The 21,268-nt window shown below is 34.2% G+C and overlaps 3 protein-coding genes across 9 annotated transcripts; 1 reads left to right on the plus strand and 2 right to left on the minus strand.

Moving 5' to 3' along the window:
• Nucleotides 1–1,119: 1,119 nt before the first annotated feature.
• LOC123206865 (pentatricopeptide repeat-containing protein At2g15690, mitochondrial-like) lies at nucleotides 1,120–3,095 on the minus strand. Its single transcript, XM_044624135.1, has one exon. The coding sequence runs from the start codon at nucleotides 2,712–2,714 to the stop codon at nucleotides 1,314–1,316; it is 1,401 nt and encodes a 466-aa protein (XP_044480070.1). The 5' UTR covers nucleotides 2,715–3,095; the 3' UTR covers nucleotides 1,120–1,313.
• Nucleotides 3,096–3,693: 598 nt separating this feature from the next.
• On the minus strand, nucleotides 3,694–5,101 carry LOC123206866 (serine acetyltransferase 5-like). Its single transcript, XM_044624137.1, has 2 exons — nucleotides 4,714–5,101; nucleotides 3,694–4,336 (listed from the first exon to the last, which is right to left on the minus strand). Exons 1-2 carry the CDS (start codon nucleotides 5,083–5,085, stop codon nucleotides 3,845–3,847), a joined length of 864 nt encoding a protein of 287 aa, XP_044480072.1. The 5' UTR covers nucleotides 5,086–5,101; the 3' UTR covers nucleotides 3,694–3,844.
• Nucleotides 5,102–5,172: 71 nt separating this feature from the next.
• LOC123206863 (K(+) efflux antiporter 4-like) lies at nucleotides 5,173–17,599 on the plus strand. Of its 7 annotated transcripts, none has more exons than XR_006500144.1 (20): nucleotides 5,173–5,647; nucleotides 5,950–5,993; nucleotides 6,469–6,521; nucleotides 6,665–6,743; nucleotides 6,908–6,969; nucleotides 7,068–7,143; nucleotides 7,269–7,343; nucleotides 7,726–7,797; nucleotides 7,882–7,965; nucleotides 8,309–8,377; nucleotides 11,484–11,561; nucleotides 11,674–11,762; nucleotides 12,978–13,074; nucleotides 13,205–13,258; nucleotides 13,503–13,598; nucleotides 14,756–14,944; nucleotides 15,043–15,163; nucleotides 15,287–15,331; nucleotides 16,781–16,870; nucleotides 17,008–17,599. XR_006500144.1 is itself a non-coding variant. In XM_044624131.1 (20 exons), exons 1-20 carry the CDS (start codon nucleotides 5,440–5,442, stop codon nucleotides 17,060–17,062), a joined length of 1,662 nt encoding a protein of 553 aa, XP_044480066.1. In that variant the 5' UTR covers nucleotides 5,173–5,439; the 3' UTR covers nucleotides 17,063–17,599. The 7 variants fall into 7 exon arrangements, 5 of the variants coding, with proteins under 5 accessions (XP_044480066.1, XP_044480065.1, XP_044480069.1 ...); XR_006500145.1 differs by having other exon boundaries at nucleotides 17,039–17,599; XM_044624131.1 differs by having other exon boundaries at nucleotides 15,043–15,120; nucleotides 17,039–17,599.
• Nucleotides 17,600–21,268: the final 3,669 nt, after the last annotated feature.

The following is a 21,268-nucleotide window of genomic DNA, read 5'->3' on the forward strand; positions in this document are numbered from 1 at the left end:
GTTCATAATTATTGAAAAAAATTCAACTAAACATATCAAATAAGCATATAGCAGAGAATCATGCTTATCTGTAGGATATCACAGAGTTCATATTCTTACTATAGTCTGCAAATATATTATGTTTGATTAAAGATTTTGTAGATTTGTATTTGCAACAGCTTGGTTGAACTGTTATTTTCAATTTCCAACTTCATTTGATATTCTCTTTCGAGCCAGTCACTTGGTTTGATTTTGTGAAAATTAGAAGTATAGGATTAATTGATAAAGAAGCTCTACTCATTCATTTTCTGGATTGCTAGATGCTTATTCATTCATTTTCCATTAGCTTGTGTATGTCTAAATATAATGTAACGATGCTATGAAAATTATTTCCATTGCATTGAAACATATATGGCATATTGGCTTGGACTGACTCCAACTGAAATGATCAGTCTTTCATAAAATAACAGTGATTGAGGATTTACTGTTATTATATGAAGTTTCACCATCTCTCATTGCTAAAATAATAGAATAAATTAATAACAAGCTGTTTCATCTTTACTATTATGCTTATATTGTACAGAGTTCTTGTTTTGGAGATAATATACAGATATTCGAGTTACTGCAGTAAAACTCGATTGCAGGTCGAGCACTTTCCTACTCTTGTCTATGCATATTTTCAGAGTCAATTATATATGTCTACTGACCTGCCCCAAGCATGGTTTCACCTCAACTCATGCCACTCAATACACAAGTCTATGTCAAGATCATGAGCTGTAGACAAATACTCTCCCACCAAATGGAGCCGAGGTCCTTGTCGGCAAGATTCTTGAGTAGGTAATAATCATTCAAGAATGCTATGCACTTCACTTCATAACTCCTCACTGTCATATAAGTTGACATCCCCTCCAACGCACATATTTTTAATCCTTTCCCAATAAACATTTTATTACCTCATTAATCGATTGGAGCTAAGTTATAAATTAGCAACGGTTATTTCATGACGGATCTCCTATGTAAGTACCATTTATTACATGTGTATCTGTCCTTAGAGGTTCAGTGGTTGATAAAGTGGTGCTCCATCTCAACAGATTCACCTAGTGTGCAGAACACAAGCCTATATAAACACTAGAAAATTTAGCATACATCGCAAAACACAAACTAGGTTTGTCATTCCATCTGATTTCTATTAAAACGAATCTTAAGTACAAGCATAATGTACAGCATCAAAATATGGTCTAGTTTTCCTTCACTCAGAAATGTACACTCCAAAGAAGACTAATATCATATAGGAAGCTAGTCTAGCACATGGGTTGAGTATGGTTTCAACAGCCTTACCAGTAATCCCTGCAGGAGCATTTGCCATCCCTGAAATGATGAAACCGCTTGTTATCCCTAACAATTAGCTCTCTTCCAACAATCTTGGACATGATCTTTATTGCATTGTGGCAGTCGCCGCAAATTCTAAGGTTCTTCATTATCCTAAGAGGCATCCTAGCCGGAGTACTGATCAAACCATAAGCAATGGCCAAACGCTCACTATGGTATTGCAAGGCCTTCTCTTTTGCCTCTTCATCAATGTCGTGTAGCACATATCTTGTGTCCGGCACATAACCCGCTTCTCTCATCTGTCCATTCAAGCCTTTCACATTCTGATATCCCTCTCCTTTATAGAGCTCTGTACACCGATATTCACTCACTCTATCCTTCTCCGCAAGCATATTAGTTGCAAATTGCTTCTTCCTTGGAGGCAATGAGATCTTGTTAACAGTGGCCTTGGAAGGATCAAGATCAATCAATAACTCCTCCGCATGATCTTCAAGTTCAACATCTCCATGAATTCTAGCAAAATCTCTAAGAGTCTCCCATACTTCTGCTGTAGGCTCAAACAGCATTTTTTCAATGAATTCCTCAGCTTCATTCAAATGACCAGCTCTCCCTAGAACATCAATAACTCCTAAATAATGCTCAATTTCTGGTACAATACCATATTCACTCTGCATCAACTCAAAATACATAAACACTGCTTTGACATCCCCTGCATTAGCACAAGCCGCCAAGACCAGCACAAAAGTCTCCTGATTGGGTAAAAAGTTCAATTTTCTCATTTGGTCAAACAACAACAACCCATCGTCACCTTTTCCATCAACAGTGTATGCATTAATCATCAAATGCCACGAACTCAAATTTTTCTCAGGCATTTGATCAAACACCTTGCGTGCACCTCTGATATTATTACATTTCCCATACATTCCAATCAATTTATTGTTCAATGCAGTATCATTACTAAACGGTGACTTTCTTAATAAATCATGAACCGTTCTTCCCATTTCAAGCGAACTCAAATTCCCACATGAATCCAACAACTCACTGAACACATCATAACCAGCAAAGGCACCACGACCCATATACTCAATTGCTTCTTTAAACTTACCCTCCTTGCACAGATTCATCAAATCAACATCAAGATTCTCTCTTCCTGTATTTCCAGGTAACAGGTCGTTCCCAATTTGAATATTGTTGGTCTTGTTCCTCTGTTTATCACGCTGAGTATTGACGCTGGGCCGACGATAGACCTTGGAGTTACGGTTTGCATAGGCACATAAACGTTTTGGCGTAGGTGGGAATTTGAGAGTGAGGGAGTGAGACGAGAACGGGTGATTAATTTTAGAATTGAAGGGAGAAGATAGTATAAAGGAGTTTCCTGCGCGTTGAAGAGAAGCCGGAGACGCCATGGTTGGTTCGTTGTGAGTTATGAGCTGTGTCTATGCTAAGCCTCCCGAATCTCAAGCTTCAGTTGTTTTTCGGTTTGCTCTGGAAAAGATTTTAAATCTCTTGGGACAAAAGAGAGGATTTCAATACATTTTGTGAGGACAAGATAAACTGCCCATTCATCAAGGCATCAGCGTTCATATTCGATGCTCACGTGTAAAATACTTCTGTTATTGAAAGATAAAGCCATGTTAGGTTAACTTGTTTACTCTCTTTCATCCCATTCCTGTCTCATCTTTGGTCCTTGTATCTTATCATATCAAATCTATCCACAATTATTATATCACTTTATTTAGCAATTGAATCCCTGAACAAGGAAGATTCTATCTTTTTATTTTATCATTCTTTTGTCAGAGAAAACTATCATATCCTATCAAATTGAGATCATACACCCAATACAATTATCTTGTTTTTGAATAATTATAATATAAATAAATATTCGAATTCGGGTTTATATTGGACATCCTATAATACAATATTTACTTGTGACTCTTTCCCTATAAGGGTAAAGGGAGGAGGCAATCAAAGAGAGAGCGCAACTTCCTTGTAAACATTATCACAACTCTCCCAAAGAAAAATAACATAAATATGAATGTAGACCCTGAGTGTGAGATAGAATCAAGTTAATATCTATCTCATCTTTATTATTCTCTCACATAGTATCTCACACACATAATAATCATATATAGTGGCCCTGTCTTGTTGACCCAATTGACATAACATCGGGTGCTAATCCTTCTATCACTACTCGTTACAATTCGATATAATAATAATGAATGTTCCCAACAGCGAAGTCAATCCTTCTATCAGTACTCATTACAATCAAACACCTGAAGAACCAAAGATTAACATATTTGCTCCTAAAAAAATTAAGATTCCACAAGTCAACGAAAGCAATATAACTCAGAGAGCGCTCATTAATATGATTTATGTTCCAGAATATTTCACAAGGCCAAAAGCCATTAATATGGTTTAATACCCCGCAAGCATATTACAAACCTCTAAAGCCAGTGAAATGGAAACAGAAAGAGCAGCTTTGACATCCAACACTACAATATACGTAATATAGTAGAGAATAAAAACAGATATATGATCAAATAATATAATCTGACCACTCAGAAATGAATGAAGTATGATCCATGGACTCCCCAGGAATATCTTCCAGCCTAGAGGGCTTCTCTTTTCCTCCCACCAGCCTTGCCGGATTCCCCACTGCAGTGGTCCTTGGTGGCACATCAATCAGTACCACAGACCCAGCCCCAATTTTTGCACCATCCCCAATCTTAATGTTTCCTAATATGGTTGCACCAGCCCCAATCAGCACCCCATCTCCAATCTTCGGGTGCCGATCACCAGATGTGTTCCCAGTACCACCAAGTGTAACATGATGCAAAATTGACACATTGTTGCCAATCACTGCTGTCTCACCAATGACCACACCCGTTGCATGATCAAGCAAAATCCCTTTTCCTATTCTAGCTGCTGGATGTATATCAACAGCAAATACATCAGAAATTCGAGAGTGCAATGCTAATGCTAATGGTCTCCGAGACTCAGTCCACAGTTTGTGTGCTATTCGGTGAGCCTAACACAGAAACCAAAAAGGCAAAATGAAGAGATTGTTAACTTATGTGATTAGGATTGCCCTATGTACATTAGAATCAAGATTAACTCCTATGGTTAGAATTTCCTTTCTCTTAGCTTGCAGCATGAGCTTACATAAGCACAATATTATAACGAGTTTAGGCTGATACAATTCTTTTTTATCAAATGGTATCAAGCTACAATTCAATATTATAATAGAGATTAACAATGAAATGCTCTGGTCACATTTCCTCTCTAAACACTTTACAATTCATCAAAAATTGATTCTAATTGTATCAATCAATTTCAAAATTTAATATAAATAAAATTTCCAACTAAAATGAGCAAACGATGCAAAATTACGAAAAAGAAATGTACCTGACAGGCCAAGAAGCCCTTGTAATTAAGAAGGCAGTGAGAGAAGGAAACGCAAGCAGGGTCTCTGACACGCGCGGCACGAATATCAGCGACGGCGGCGGCACGGAGCGTGGGGTCGGAGGAGAAGGTGTTGAGAAAGAGATCATACAACAAAGTAGACAGGAGCGTGGAGGAGGATAATTTGTTGCCCAAATGAAACGACAGCGATCTTTCGAAAGAGGAGTGCGATAGGATGGTGGAGTAGAGATAGCTTGCTAAAGCGGGCTCCGACTCTGCGTCGCGCCGCGCCTCCGCTTTGATCTGCGCCCACACCCATGCCTCGTCGTCGTTGGCCGATGTTTCCGATGAGTACCTAAGCTCGCCCGTGGGCATCTCTAATGAATGCTTCCAGATTCCAATGAATATGGTTGATAATAGAGTAGGCGGCCAGCTTCATCCCTTTTATTATTTTAATTTTTAAGTTGAGTAGTGGAGTTAAATAGTGTTGCCAACTGTAAAGGGCACTTTTCCGCTGTCCCTCACGCGCATTTTCTTGCGCGTAGCTTCTGTAATGTCCCTCCTGACCTGGCTGGACATCAAACTCCCATCTCAACCAGCTGCACCATTTGGATTTGATAAATTTCTAAGCCAACCTGACCTAACCAACAACCAAAAGCAAAGAACACTTTCCTTTTACTTTTTCCATAACAATTCCAAACGACACGTCGTTTCGGTAAATTCGTTGCAATGAGGTTGTCTCTCGCACTCTTCATCATTGTTTCTCTTCTTCTCTGCTTCGCGTCCACCGAGTCTGTAACTGAGTCCAACTCCGAGGTCAATGCCACCGCTGCTGAGTATAATAATGTGTCCCGCGAGACATCCAAAGAGGACAGCTTCGCTGACATGATTGATCGTGCTCTCGAAAAGGAATTCAATGAGAGTGACCAAAATGAAGGTCTATTCTAGATCTGAGCTATTCTTCTCTCTTTCATTTTATTTTTTTATTTATATCCTCATTTTTTTTATTTACGGTTGTTACACTACGGTTTTTGTGGTTGTGGGCCAGTTATTTTAACTCAATTGATTAATCGAAACTGGAGAACTCATTTTAAGTAAAGCTGAAATGGTATCATTATGTTGTGTTTAGTGTGGATCTTTATAATAGAACAAACATTATCTTTTAAGAAATTTGGAAAAAGGTACAAATGGAAAGTGTGTACCTTGATTGTTCTTACTTGTTCGTGTTTTCTGTTGCAGCTACTGATCCTGGTAGCTTCAATAATAGTGTTGCTGGACAACAGGTTGGTCATCATATTCTTTAATCCACATGACTTTCATTGACTTTTCAATGGACGGCAAATTGTTAAAGGATAGATGTTTACATATTTTTCGTTTATAGTGCTGACTACAGGACTGTAATATGAAACCACTGTCTAGCTTGTATTACTTGTAACAACTTAATATTAAAGGGAATTGTTGCTGTTACAAAAATGTATAATGGATGGAAGTAAGTAATAGAACAGAAATTCAATGTGAAACTTCATATTCAAAGCTTATTAGTAGTGAAACCATTCAATTGATAGTAAGCAATTAGAAATGGAAGATCAAATGCTGATGGCTTATTGAAGAGTTAAATAAACTGGATGCTTTCCTATTGAGAAATTTTGGAGAGTCTCATTATTGTATCTGGCAGTTTTGCCTGATGAAGTGTATTTGTCTCTTTACAGATTTCTTAATCAATGTAATGTCTGAATGCTGTATATTTGGTTTTGACAGGCTGTTTTGGAAACTGTTGCCAGAGTTACAAAGAAAAATGAAACCAAGGAGAAGTATGTCGTTGTAGCTTGAAAAATGTATTAGTCATTTTTCTTCATAAGATTTTGAGACGACATTCTTATTACAACAATGGGAATGCTTATTTTTTTCATCTATGATTTGCAAATTTCTGACACTATTATGAATTTTATGTTAGGTCATTTCAATTTCATCATGTTTTTAAATTGGATAATGAAAATGGACAAGAAGATACTCCAACATTGATTGATCGGAAGGTATATTTAGTATTTTGCAATATTTTACTTGCTTGATAAGTTGTCTTTTTGCATGCTTTAATAGCTGATCTTATCTGATGATACACCACTTCAAGCAGTTACATCTTCGACAAGCCAATCTTTGAAGTTGATTAAATTTGATCTTTCATAAAATTAATCTTCAGGACAATGTTTTTATCATATCAAATCCAAAGTCGAAATATCCTGTGCTGCAACTAGACTTGAGGTTTGTTACTAACTATTTTGTTATCACACCCCAGCCCTCCCTCTCAGTAAGAGAAATTTGTTGGCCATTCTAACCTGTTCAAAATGCTGTAATTGCAGATTGATATCAGATCTGGTGGTTGTTATTGTCTCTGCAACTTGTGGTGGTATTGCCTTTGCATGTGCTGGACAACCGGTTAGACCAATGTCATTCATCTATCTTTTATTATCTCTGCAACTTGCCTTTGCTTTCAAAGACTCTGTTTTTGGTTCCTTCATGCAGCATCCTTAAGGAACATCTTTCTTATTTTGATTTTGAAGGTCATTACTGGATATCTGCTAGCAGGATCTGTTATTGGGCCGGGGGGCTTCAGCTTTGTCAGTGAAATGGTGCAAGTATGTTGCTTTTGCTTTTGCTGGCTATCTTAATATGGTACTCTATTTTCATGTTGTATTATTATTTACAGTTTTGACAGTTCATATGCGCTTTTGGTTTGTAAATAATCAATGAAGAGATGTGCATGGTGATAAAAAAACCTAATTGTAGACAAACTATAGATTATACTCTGACCTACTGGTTATTGCATTAACAAAACAAAGCTGGTCTTTTCATAAACAATTTTTTATTTGGAAAAAAATGTGATTGTGCTGGAAGGCAATATAATATTCTTTCTATCTTGATATAGTACCAAATTAGTATAAGCTTGTCATTCTTCAGTGGTATATTTCAAATTTTATAGCTGTTTAATATCACATATCACTTCTTATATTCTTTCAGGTTGAAACAGTGGCCCAATTTGGTGTCATTTTTCTTCTTTTTGCATTGGGCCTTGAATTCTCTGCATCAAAGGTTTGCTCATACTTTCTTGTTCATCCATGCTTATAAATTCAATTCTTTTTAGTTGATGTAACTGTTATCTTTTCATAATTACAGCTTCGAGTTGTTCGTGCAGTTGCTGTTTTAGGAGGTCTTCTCCAGATTTTTCTATTTATGTGCTTGTGTGGAATAATAGCTTCGGTATGACTTATATCATGAGAGTTTTAGGTAGATAGTTAGTAATGGAATAACCCTACTGCCTGTGAACTGTAAACATTACCTTTATATAAAGTGGTTAGTGCAAAAACTTTAATTTTATTCATTAGATTGAGTATACTACAGAATATTCGACTGTTATAAAGATTTTTTAAGTTGCTGGGGTAAAGAAACATTTTATTGTTCCTAAGGCTGTTATCTTTTTTATTTTTCATTTGGATGAGAGACCTAAGGTGGTACTAAATACCAGTATAAAGAATTTTACCATGTGCTCCCAGTTCTGTGTAGCTTTAAGCTTTTGATGGATGCATCTCTGTGCCTTTTGCAGTTGTGTGGTGGTAAGCCTTCAGAAGGGGTATTTGTTGGTGCCTTGTTGTCTATGTCTTCAACTGCAGTGGTAATTTTTTAGTGCAGTGACTTGATTTTGTTAATATAATTTTTATCCTCGTAGTAATCTAGTAGTGAAAATTTTGTTTAAGTCATCATTGCTTTTATTGCTAATCTTACCATGAAGCTACATACCTCCCTATCTTTTTTCATTTTAAATCTGACTAGTTGTAGATCACATATATTGTATGTCTATCTTTTTTCATTTTAAATATGACCAGTTGGAGATCATATATTGTATGTCATGATTCATACTTCACATCAGTGTATTTCTAATTAATCTCCAAAGATAAAGACTTTGTCAATTAGGAGCTGAGGTCAAATCCTGTAGAAACTTACATACAGTAATTATAGAAACTAAAACACAAAATAATACAATTTGCTGGTGAATTATAAGATATTTCTACATTCCTCATAAAATATTTTAACTTTAGTTTTTATATATATATATATAAAATTTATAAATAGAAAGAACGTTGTTGATTTCCTGGCCTGCATTGAAATTGACTTTGGCTCCTCAGCCGCACTCTCTTTTTATTTTGTGGTTGTATATGTTTTCCTTAAGACAGCTCCCAGCCTTCTTTCTGAGCATAACACTCCTATGACTCTCTTCTCTCCTAACTTCAGAAAAATCTTCACCAAGAGAGGGAAGAGGCTGCCTACCAATTATCCTCCCCTTGACTTCATCGAACTCAATGTTGAGTCCAAACAAGAACTTAAATATTCAGTGATTTTGAACCATTTTTTTGTTGTGATTACAATCACCAGGAGACTTCCATTCATAGTCATTGAACAAATCAAGATGTTGCCACAAGTGTTTCAACAAATTAAAATACTGAGTGACACTATCTCCCCCTTGTTGAATTTCACCAAGTTTAAGAGTGAGTTCATTTACCTAGGACTAATTTCCCAAATCTGAATACATTTGGTTGATGTTGTCCTAGAGTTCCTTTGTCATGGCATAACACATGTAGCTGGATTTGATTTCTTCTTCCATTGAATTCACTAGCCATGTCATTGTCATGGAATTCTTAGTATCCCATATAGCATAGGTTGGGTCCTCATTCAACGCCGTTGTGTCTCCAACCAAATATCCAATTTTGCCTTGTCTATGTGTATACATCCAAACCAATTGAGGCCAACGCAAGAAATTATCACCATCCAACCGAATAGTGGTAATTTGGACAGAACTGGATTAAGTGTCGATACTTTTGTGTGTGTTCAAGATTGGCGTAGGGATACTAGAGTTAGATGAGATTTCAGACATGGTGAAAGAATTAGACTTTAGGTGAATAGCAAGGGTTTAGGGAGGCTCTGATACCATATAAACTGAAGAGAAAACTTATTTTTATTGGTCTTTTATATAAAAATGTATACATTGTTGTCCTTTTATAGAGAAATACAAGACTGAAAAAAAGGAAAAACAACATTATAATAAGTTAATAACTATGTACAACTATACATATCTAGTTTCCTAAAAATACAAGAGTTGACTAGGTTATATTTAGAAACAGAATAAAGAAAAATTGATCAGCTAGTTATTCAATATCATTGATAGCTGAATTTTCCTTATTTTCCTGAATTGTCTTGATTTTCCACATCCTTTACTAGCTCATCCACACCAAAGACAGTGACATCGGAGGAATTAGTAGATTGGTTAGGCTATGACTATGACAGGTTGTCGGACGTGCCGCCAGAGTATAGTTCTCAGGGTGCTTGGATGACTTGTGGGGGTAGTGGGTATGATAACCCCATACATCTAAATCGAATTTGTTGATGAGCTCGACATTGTGTGTTCTTCACATATTGATAACATATATTTTGAATGCTAGGAACAACACAAACGATCTTGTGACCGTTAAAGATATGGTATTAATGGTAGCTGCTATTGAGGGAAAAGAAGTTGATACAACTAGTTGGCTGATTAGGAAATTAAGTGATATAAAGGATGCCTTTATAGACATTTGATTTTGGTATGATCATTACCTTTTCTGCTCAAAATTTGAGGATTTATCTTGAGGAGGAAAATGAGAATTTTGTGAAGAAATTTATTGAAGCCAACTGGTTAAATGCAGAGGCCTTATCCGCATGAAGGTTATTGAAATGGATGGGAGGAATGGTTGGAAGCTCTTTGAAATTTGCTAACAGCAGGGTTAAAACAATAAATCTTGTGTTCAGTTGGCAAGGACAATAATAGATCAAGAAGATCTAGAGGTTTCAACGGTGGTAGAGATCGAAGTTTCCAAAGGAGTTGAAGTAGATGGGAGTTTTCGACAAGTTTCTGGTGATAGATATCTTTGGTATTCTAGTCAATTGGTCAACGATAGAAGTCGACAATGGTTCTGGTCTCCTGGTTGGTGCGATAACAGGCTTTGGTTGATGATTGGTCGATGATAGAGGTTGATGATGTAACTGGTCCCGTGGTCGATGTGATAACAGGCTTTAGTTGACAATTGGTCGATGATTGAAGAGAGGTCTTCTGGTCAACAACAATGTAAACTTTATGAGGCAGTGGTGGATAGTTTATGAGGTGGTACCAGACAAATTGATGATGTTCAGTAGGTTTTGAAATTTTTGATCAGTTATGACAGTAGAGATAATATTTGTCTAGACTCAATAAGTTTGTTTTGTTTTTAGAACTTGGCTTTTGATACCATGAAACCATGGTTTCTTGGTTTGAATTTTTTTTGAGAACATTTTGTTCATTCATCAAGGGAATTTATACAAAGATATACAAATTTAAGAAAGTACAATCTATACAAAAGGAGTTAAATCAAAGAACTGAAAAGAAATTGCAATAATTCTTCTCTTAATTTACTGGACTCAATCAATACTTTCTAAACTTGAAATGAATCATATCTTCCAACAAGAATAATAGCATTTCCAAGCGTCTTTGATCCTGGTTATATCGTTGATTATTTTCCTGTGGCAAGGCTCTTTATGACAGAAATGAGAATAAAAGCTCTTACATTGTTTGTAGTGTTCTATAAAATGAACATTAGAGGCCTAATTTGGTGTTCTTTGTTACTGTTCACTAATTTATGATATCTATCTTACATGAGATTTGAAATTTATATGCATCATATAAGTGTTTATTCCACCTTTGTTGGCCACAGGTTTTAAAGTTTTTGATGGAAAGGAATAGTATAAGTGCCCTACATGGTCAAGTCACAATTGGTACCCTTATTTTGCAGGTACATGTTTCCACGTGGTAATGATAAATGCTATCTTACCTGCCTTGTTTAAAATGATGGATAAAATTTAATTATCTATCTTCCATATGATATTTTTCTTGTTGTCCCACAGGACTGTGCTGTGAGTTCGCTTTTTGCTCTGCTACCAATTCTTGGTGGAACTTCTGGTGTTCTTCAAGGAGTAATATCCATCACTAAATCGTAAGGATATAATTTAAATTTTATGTAATTAAATCGTTTCTATGTGATCGATCTTGGGAACTTTGTCTGCATCAACTGTTGAAATAGTGGGGGTTCATCTTTTCTTTGTTTCTCTGTTATGTTTTACATTCTAAATTTTTTTGGGTAAACATGTTAGACATCTAGTTTATGATAAATAATAAGGTTATAGTATTTAGATGTAATAATTTGAAACTTTTGTCCTCTATTTCTAGTAATGTTTTTAGACCCAGACAGGGCATTGATCCGGTGACGGGGCCAATTCAAGTCAATTGGTGGTTTGACTGGATTACCTGTTTAAATGAACAGTAAAAAATTCAAAATTATTTTGCTTACTTAATCATTAAATATAAACTCCATATTACATTTAATCAAAATCTAATTTGGCTTGGCACACATACCTTGTGTATTGGAATGGTGCTCGGTTTAAGCCCTAACAATTGAAAAAATTTAAAAAAATTACTTTGAAACAAATTAATTAAAAATTATACTATCACTTTTTTTCTATTGAAGAGACCAAATTTTGTTTTTTCAATCGAAGAGATTGAATTTTCAAATTTTAATTCCTATTGAACGAACAAATTATCAGATTTTCATATTAAAATGACTAAGCTTTTGCTATTTTTATTGAAGGTATGAAACAAAACAAATAATCCTAATTGTATTTATTTGGTATATTTAATAGAAAATATTGAAAATTTGGTCCTTTTTATAAAAAAATATAAAAGTTTGATTTTTCCAATAGTAAAATATAAGAATTCGGTCCATTCAATTGAAAAAAAAAATAAAGTTTGGTTTCTTCAATAAAAAAAAATGATAGTTTGAAACCTTTAAGTGTTGTTATCCCTATAATCAAACACAAGTGTTGGCCTAGTGATTACACCTATGTCTTCTCAACTATTGGGACTCGAGTCCCAATAGTTGTCAAATCTATGATGACATTAGCATATGGTTTGACTAGGGTGAATTGATGGTTAAACTGTAAACCAAGATGGTTTAACTGTAGTTCATCCTGGTTTGAAGTTGAAACCAAAGTTGGAGCACGGTAATTTTGGCTGGTTGGACTGGTTGAACTGGTCAATTATGGCTTCCAGTTGATTGGACTAGGTTTAATTTATGTTGGCTGTTGTCTTTCTATGCGTTTGCCTACAAACTGGAGTCTTGATATTGCTTCACGTGGTAATATTGAATTTCCAGATTGGTGATGTTGATCTCATTTCTGGCCATTTTGATGATATTATCTCGTACGTGTGTACCATGGTTTCTGAAGCTAATGATAAGCTTATCTTCGCGAGTAAGCACATATATGTATTTATATACATTACCTTTGAAGCTATTTTTCATAGGGGTTGACAGTTAGAGGCCCAAATATGGAGTTGGCAAGCAGATAATGAATTCTGTTATCCGGACTGTTATTTTTGCAGACTAATGAACTTTATCAGCTGGCATCTGTGGCATTCTGCTTACTTGTTGCTTGGGTTTGTCTCATTTCCCTATTTCTAATTGCCTTGTGATTAACACACTTTTAAACACGTTGTCTTGTATGCACAATTCTCTGTTTAATTGATTTTATTGCAATCTGATTGCTATTGATGATTTTAATTTGTTCCATCTTAACTAGAACCAAAGGAATTAACGTCACCAACCTACAGCCCATTCACTTCCAATTTATGTATGCATATCTGCATGGATGTAATAATATCGATTGTTGTGACATTTCAGTGCAGTGATAAGCTGGGTTTAAGCCTTGAATTGGGTTCCTTTGCTGCTGGAGTGATGATATCAACAACTGATCTTGGTCAACACACCCTTGAACAAGTAAGTTTTTCGATTTGTGTATCTATTTCTGTAGTCACTCAGTATCCTATGACTTTCATTCTGATCTGCTTATTATAGAATTGTTCTTTAGGTTCACTGTTCAATCTTTTGAGTTTTGTGGTAGATCTGGGATGATTTTTGTCAGAATTGGTGCAAAGTAACATTCATAATTGGATTATTCTGATTTTATGGGATAATCATGAAGATTTTGAGTTACTATGATTGCCATAAAATTATCAGGGACTAAGTGATTGGCAAAGGCTCGAGTGTAATAACCTTAGCCAGAAAGTAACAAAAATCACTGAGAAGTTTGCTGAATGGGAGCCAAATTGAGAAAAGATTATATTGGAAACTGCACCCAAGAAATTGTATAATGTTGCATGAAAAATGAACCAACAATTGGTAACAGAAAAAAGTGAAAAAAAAATGAAATTAAGTAACAAAAATCACTGAGAAGTTTGCTGAAGTGAAGCAAAAGTGAAAAAAAAAGAAAAAAGACTTTGGAAATGCCGCAAAATTTGAATATTGCTGCATGAAATTGAACTCTTTCTGGAGATTTAACAATTAGTAAAAGCAAAAGGAAATACAAAATGAAATGAAGAGCTTGGTGTATGTTTATTCTTAACTTTATATGCTACTCTTGCTTTTATCCTTTTTCTACACTCATGTAGTTCTTGAAAGCTATGCCATCTTTGTTCTTTGCATGCTGTTATGTTGCAATGGTTCTCCGGACTCAATTGCCATTTAAATGACAGACTGTAAAATACTAAATGCTTTTTAACCTTGTAGAGGTCACAGTTATGTAATATTATGATCCCTGCCTTTGAGCTCATTAAGCGATTCATAAAACAAGTTCGATCTTTATCAGCAAACTGCCCCTTAAAACTTTGTTTTGTGGCAGATATGCCAAAATTTATTTGTATTATAATTTAATTACTCATTTATGTTGTTGATTTGGAAATATACTGCTTCTATTACCTGGAACTTATCTCTTTGAATTCCTTTTCTAGGCTGTTGGAACGTTTCATTTTTCCCTGGACACAGAATTTTGGTTGATTTGTGTATATGGCTTTTGCTTTTGTATTATATGTTTTTTGTTCTTAGATGGTAATTATGAAAGTCATGAATTTTCCTTATTTTGGTTTCATTGTATTTAGGTTGAGCCGATTCGCAACTTCTTTGCTGCACTTTTTCTTGCCAGTATTGGGATGCTGATTCATGTACATTTCTTGTGGAATCATGTTGATATCTTACTAGCAGCTGTACTATTGGTGATTGTTGTAAAAACTGCTGTGGTTGCCACTGTTGTCAAGGGCTTTAATTACAGCAACAAAACGTCACTCCTCGTAAGACTTGGCTGAACTACTAGCACACTTTTGTCTTCATTTCACTTATTTACATCATCAAAGTGAACAGAGGGTCTTAGGTTTTTCCTTATGTGTAGGTTGGAATGTCTCTGGCACAAATTGGAGAATTTGCTTTTGTTTTGCTTAGTCGTGCTTCTAATCTTCATCTAGTTGAGGTTTGTTCAATCAATATTTTGCAACCATCTAAGCTAATATCAGGTAAATTGTGTATTTGTAAAATTGCATTGAGCCAATGTAAGTGAGTTTTCTAAAATTGTCAAAGCTTGTAGGTTTTGTTGTTGTCTTGTCCAAGAATGCTTATGAGTTCTCTAAAATTTGCAGGGGAAATTGTATCTACTGCTCCTTGGCACAACAGCACTCAGTCTGGTATGTGGGATTTTTTAGATATAGTTCTCTTGTAGTATTACAGATGTGAAATGCAAGCTTCTTCAAGTATACTTTGTACCCGGTATCCCAAGTGTCTGCATTATGGTCTGTCTACTGCCCATTGATTGAAATTAATCCTAACCCTATTGCATGCATACTTTCATCATTGAATTCGCCCAGATTTTGTACTGAACCATCAACAGAGAGAGTAATATGAAAGTGGTGTAGGAAACCATGTATCAGGATAATCTCAAGATGGAATGATCTAATCTAACTACTTCAGAAGCTGAGTTAAAGACTTACAAAAGTAGAGATTTGTGAATCTTTTAGTTTAGGAATTTAGTAACTTAGTTTCCTTCTTAGAATTGTATGCCAAAGTAATATATAGATTGTACACCAAGTATATAAATGTTATAATTCACCATAACTAGTGTACATTGAGAAGTGATGTGGAAAAGTAAAAAACCACTGATTGTAGCCTAGATTAGTGTTGAGATAGAATTTCGAGCAATTACTCAAGAAACATGTGAAGGAAATCGGTTAACTCAGTTATTGGGAGAACTAAGGATCCCAATAGAGAATTCAATAAGACTTTACCAGTGATGACAAAGCCACACTGAGCATTGCATATAATCCAATGTATCCTGACAGAACAAATCATGTGGAGATCGACATATACTCTATCAATGAGAAGATCAACAACAGGAGTGTATGTGTGACATCTTTCGACAAAGCAACAAGTTTCAGATTTCTTCACAAAGAGTCTTCCCAAACCAAGTTTTGAAAAATTAATAAACAAGTTGGGAATATTTAACATATTTGCTACAATTTCAGGGGGAGTGTATGAAATTATGGATCAGGATAATCTCAGGATGGAATTATCTTGCTACTTCAGGAAAATGAGTTAAAGATAGATGTGTAGTTACAAAAAAAAAAAGATGTAAATCTTGTAGTTAAGGAATTTAGTAATTTAGTTCCCTTTATATATGAAATTAATATAAATTGTACACCAATTATATAAATGTTGTAATTCACCATGAATAATATATGCATTGAGAAATATTTCTTCTCTCAAAATACTGAAAGACATAAGTTTTGTGGTGTGTAACTAGAGGATCAATTTACATGGGAAATCTGGTTTTGAACCAAGTGAATACCTCTGAAGCCCCTCTTCTGCTTATGATGTAAAGTTAGAGCAGAAGAATGTTTAAATGTTGGTGCTATAAATTTTTTAATTGTTGGTGCTATAAATTGTTTAAATCTTGGTGCTATTAAGTGACATGCATTGTTTAGATTAAAATTGTTGATCAACTGTTCGTGAATCTGCTGAATCTTGGCTATTATTAGCTTATGTTTAACACTCTTTTGGTTATTATATGGTAATCCTTCATGATGATCTGGACCAGTTTATATTGAGATTTCAAATTTGCTCACAAAGCCATAATGCAGGTGACAACTCCATTGCTTTTTAAGCTGATCCCTGCTGTTGTAAATCTCGGGGTACAGTTGCGGTGGTTCTCCCCTGATCTGTCAAGTGAGGTAATAGTCTTGACTCAAAACAGATATAGCTACCTGTAAAATTTATCACCAAACGTAGGGTACATATTTTAGAATTTTGGCTAATTCCTGCTAAAGCAAGTGTTTAAGGTAATCTTGAATATGATTTCTTCTACCAGATTGGATTTAAAGGTGATAGTCTTCGTGCAGACGGTGCTAAGCGTATTCCTTTGATGGTCCAAGGCTCTCATAATTCATGATATCAAATAAAACCATGAACCAGAAATATGCGAATTTCAGGCTTATCCTGATGGACTTCTTATGCTCTGGGGGACAGGTGTTTAAGAGTGCAAAGGAGGTTGATTGAGTGAACCATTTTAGTCTGTGACAGATTTTCGTATGTTGCCTGATTTCACTTGACGTATCTCCGACCATATCAAGCACTGGAGTATGATGCCGACTACTATCGAGATGTTGGGATTGCCATAGTTCTGATCCACATCCTACTACCCAACACTTCAAATATTGACTTAGGTCATCTTGTTGCTGTTCCGGATGGCCAATTTTTGTAGATATATTGTCCATTTTGTAATGTAATTCAATTTTTTTTTTTTTTTGCCTTTTAAATCAAAAGTCAAAGTAGTGCAAGGCCTTCAAATGTATCAATCCTGTTTTGTTCTTGTAATGATACAACAGTTTGTAAACTGGATTTTGTTTGATTCTTAAAATGCATTGATGGCATATATAAATGATTCTTCAGGGTCTTTGTTATTTGAAAATCTTTGGGTTCCTTCAGGAATTTCTGCTGTGTATGTTACTAATTCTTGGGGATCTAATGTTAGCAAATGCATTATGAGCAATATTATGTGTATATATTTTTTGTATACAATATGAATACACAAGTTATATGTCATTATATAATTGGAGTTTATTTTATTTTTAATTTAGAATCATTTAATTATATTATGACATATTATTAGTATATCTAAATTGTATATAAAAAATATGTACACATAATTTTATTGATGCAATATATGTCGGTTTATAAATTTCAATGACCAAATAAATACTTACAAATATGAAAGTTGGATTTTTTTTTTTTTTAATGACTGGGGAATTGCCCGACTTGACCAGATAGGTAAATCTTAGGATATCATGATCAAACCCGTAATTATTGCACTCAATATAAAGTTTACTGTTTCACTAGTAATAAGGTCTGTGCAATTTAAACCCAAACCGCTTTTAGGTAAATCTTGTAGCTGTACCATTTTTTGCTAACCTCTCGGTCATGGAAGTTGGGTCTTCCTAGGATTATAGGTTTTATTAAATGGTTGGCTTACATTTGTGTGAGAGTTATGAGAGGAAGTTATTGAAAGTAGGGCAATAGTCAATGAATGATATTGAGTTGAAAGTGATGCTTGAACTCTATCATAGTAACCATATTTAAGGAATATTTTATTTATTAATCTATGATATAATAATTGATTCAATCTTGTAAATAAATTTTCAGTCCACCTCCAATTGATGTCATACAAGAGCTATTGATGCAACCTTAATGGGCAAAAATTCAGCATTGAAATAACCCAACAGGATTGGTAGTAGGTTTAGTTAGGTAAGTCTACAACATTGCTTCAAAATGAACTGATTTTTTATCACCAATATGAAGAAGAAAATTCTCATTATCAACAAAGAATGGATAAAACCTTCTCCTTCAATTTCATTATCGGTTGTTCAAATCATGTGTTGAAGAAGCAAACACGTCATCTTTTGTTGACATATTTTGTTTAACAACATTACAAGAAGAAGAGGGTGGTCCATTTTGTTCCCCAACTAAACTGCACATTTTGATTAAATGTCTAAACTTACCTAAAACTACAACTACAACTACAACTACTCTTTTCAAAGCTGAGGCTCTCTTCTTTTCAACATTTTGTTCATCTCACTTACTTGTTTTCATATTTCCACATGCCTTCGAAGAATTTTACTTTTATAACCAGTTTTACAACTATTGCACCATATCTTCTGAGAGAATTTGAATCTTTACTTTCATGTTAGAAATTTAACTCTTTTGTCTTTAAAACTATCATCTGGGTGCACCGTATCATCGTCTTTTTTTAACCCATAAAACCAGAGGCGTTAATGGGACTTTTTAATAACCAAGGGGTCTTTCAAACATTTCCTTAAACCGTATAGATGACATTGACAGAACAACCTTAATAAAGGCAGACGTAGAGGAGGAGACCACTTTGCCCCAAGCTCCAAACCATCCCTCCCACCATTTAATGGTCTTGCCATAAATTTTGGATATATATTTTTAATATACAGTTTAAGTATATAAATAATATATCATTTTATGAATAAATATTACTTTATTTCCGATTCAAAGTTATCTAATTACATAATAACATATCATCTATGTACTCAAATTATGTATCAAAAATGAATATGCATAATTTTTTTATAATCCGAATGTTTTCAAACTTTTCTATCCTAATCTTGCTTTCTTCTTTTTCAAATCCATAAATAATTATTCCAGAGTTCTCAGAAAATGAAGTTTTGCCAGGAAAAAAAAAAAAACTCATGTCTGGAGAATATATCTAACTCATTCATGCCTTTGATGATTAGTTCCTCTTTCATTAATTTGACAGAAGATAAAATTAAGAAAGAATATATAAATAAAATAGGATCAACAATAAAAGCTACATACATATAAAGACAAAAGAAATGGCGCATATTCTGACAATTTTCCAATGTAGGTGGCATTCAATATTTTATGCAGGTGAATAAATCTTAAAGAAGACACATCAGAAATAGATAACTGAGATTTCTTCATATGAGTGATAGAGAATAAAGTTCTATCCTCCAAAGGATATATAAAATATATATGAAAAGAAAAATAGAGGGAAGAAGAAGAAGCCAAATAATATGACAACTCAGTGATGGTTACAGGTAGTAAATAAGACATTATTGTTAGTTGGAAGGTCACTGTATGCAAAAAGTGATGAATCATAAAGAACAGAAATTATGTGAATTCAGAACAAGCAGCCCAAATCATCAATAGTTATTTAAATAAAAGAGTAGAATCTCAGGATATTATTTTCATGTATCATGTGCACTAGTATATACTGGTATATATATATATATATATATATACCAATAATAGTATGTTTGAAAGACCATAAACAGAAAGAAGAAGAGGGGAGAGATGATAACCCAGAAAGGTACCAGTCTTGTCCCTCAATGTTAATTTGAACAACAAAACTATGTGTACATACGTTTGAGTATATAATTAGATATAAGATTATGTGTCATCATATAATTAGATAATTTTAAATTAAAGATAGAATAACATATAATTACATCATAAAACATTATTTATGTATTTACTTGTGTACTAAAAAATATACGTATAATATTACTCTAATTTGAATAAGTTCTCAAAATAACAATAAAATTATGTATATACACTTTTGATATTCAATTTAAGTATATAAACCATGTGTTATTATATGATTGAATAATTTTAAATTAAAAATAAAATAACATTCAATCATATCAGATAATATCATCTATGTACTTAATTATATATTTAAAAGCGTATGCATGACATTGCTCCAACTTGAATGGATTCCTACAGTAATGCCCTTTGCAAAGACAAATAGGAGATGATAAAAGAGGGATTTCATTTTTGTGGAGGAGCTTCATTTTCCTTATTATCTTTAAAAACAACAGTCAGACTTGTTGTAGATGTGCCATTTTTCTGGTCACACAATTCACACTGTATATTCTCAAACCTAATTAAATGAGGATGAGGTCTTTCTCATCATCTCGTGTGTGTGTGTGTACATATATATATATATATATATATATATATATATATATATATATATATATATATATATATATATATATATATCAACCTAGTCTAAGGTCTTTGTTCCACCCATGAAATAATGTCAAGGCTTAAAATCTAACTGATTCAATTGATAATTGGAGAGTTTATACAAAGAAGAACTCGAAAAACAAGTCTTGGAATTGTTTAAACAGGAAGTCACAAGTCCATGCTTTTCCACTGTGGATTTTTACCAATTATAATAATTTGATTTGACTCAATAATCAGAAGTCCATGAATTAAATTTATTGTGAGTGGGTCCCCAGGATTTGTGGGTAAATTGACAAATAAAGAGAGAAGCTTTTTAGGGTGAGATTTATTGTGGAGGAAGAAGACAAATAGTTGGAAATTAATGAATTTTGGTTGCAGGATATGTAAAATCCATAGGAAAGCTATCAAATGGTCCCCTTGAGCATGTGAAGACAAAATATGCCTCGTATATTTCAATGAATTTATCAACTTAGGTTGCCGGTTTGTTTTTTTAATACCGAAATTACCCATCCAAGGCAATCCGTTCCTTTGATGTCCATAAAGCCTAATATCTGAAT

Source organism: Mangifera indica, unplaced genomic scaffold (assembly GCF_011075055.1).
Source record: "Mangifera indica cultivar Alphonso unplaced genomic scaffold, CATAS_Mindica_2.1 Un_0052, whole genome shotgun sequence".
Lineage (NCBI taxonomy): Eukaryota > Viridiplantae > Streptophyta > Magnoliopsida > Sapindales > Anacardiaceae > Mangifera > Mangifera indica.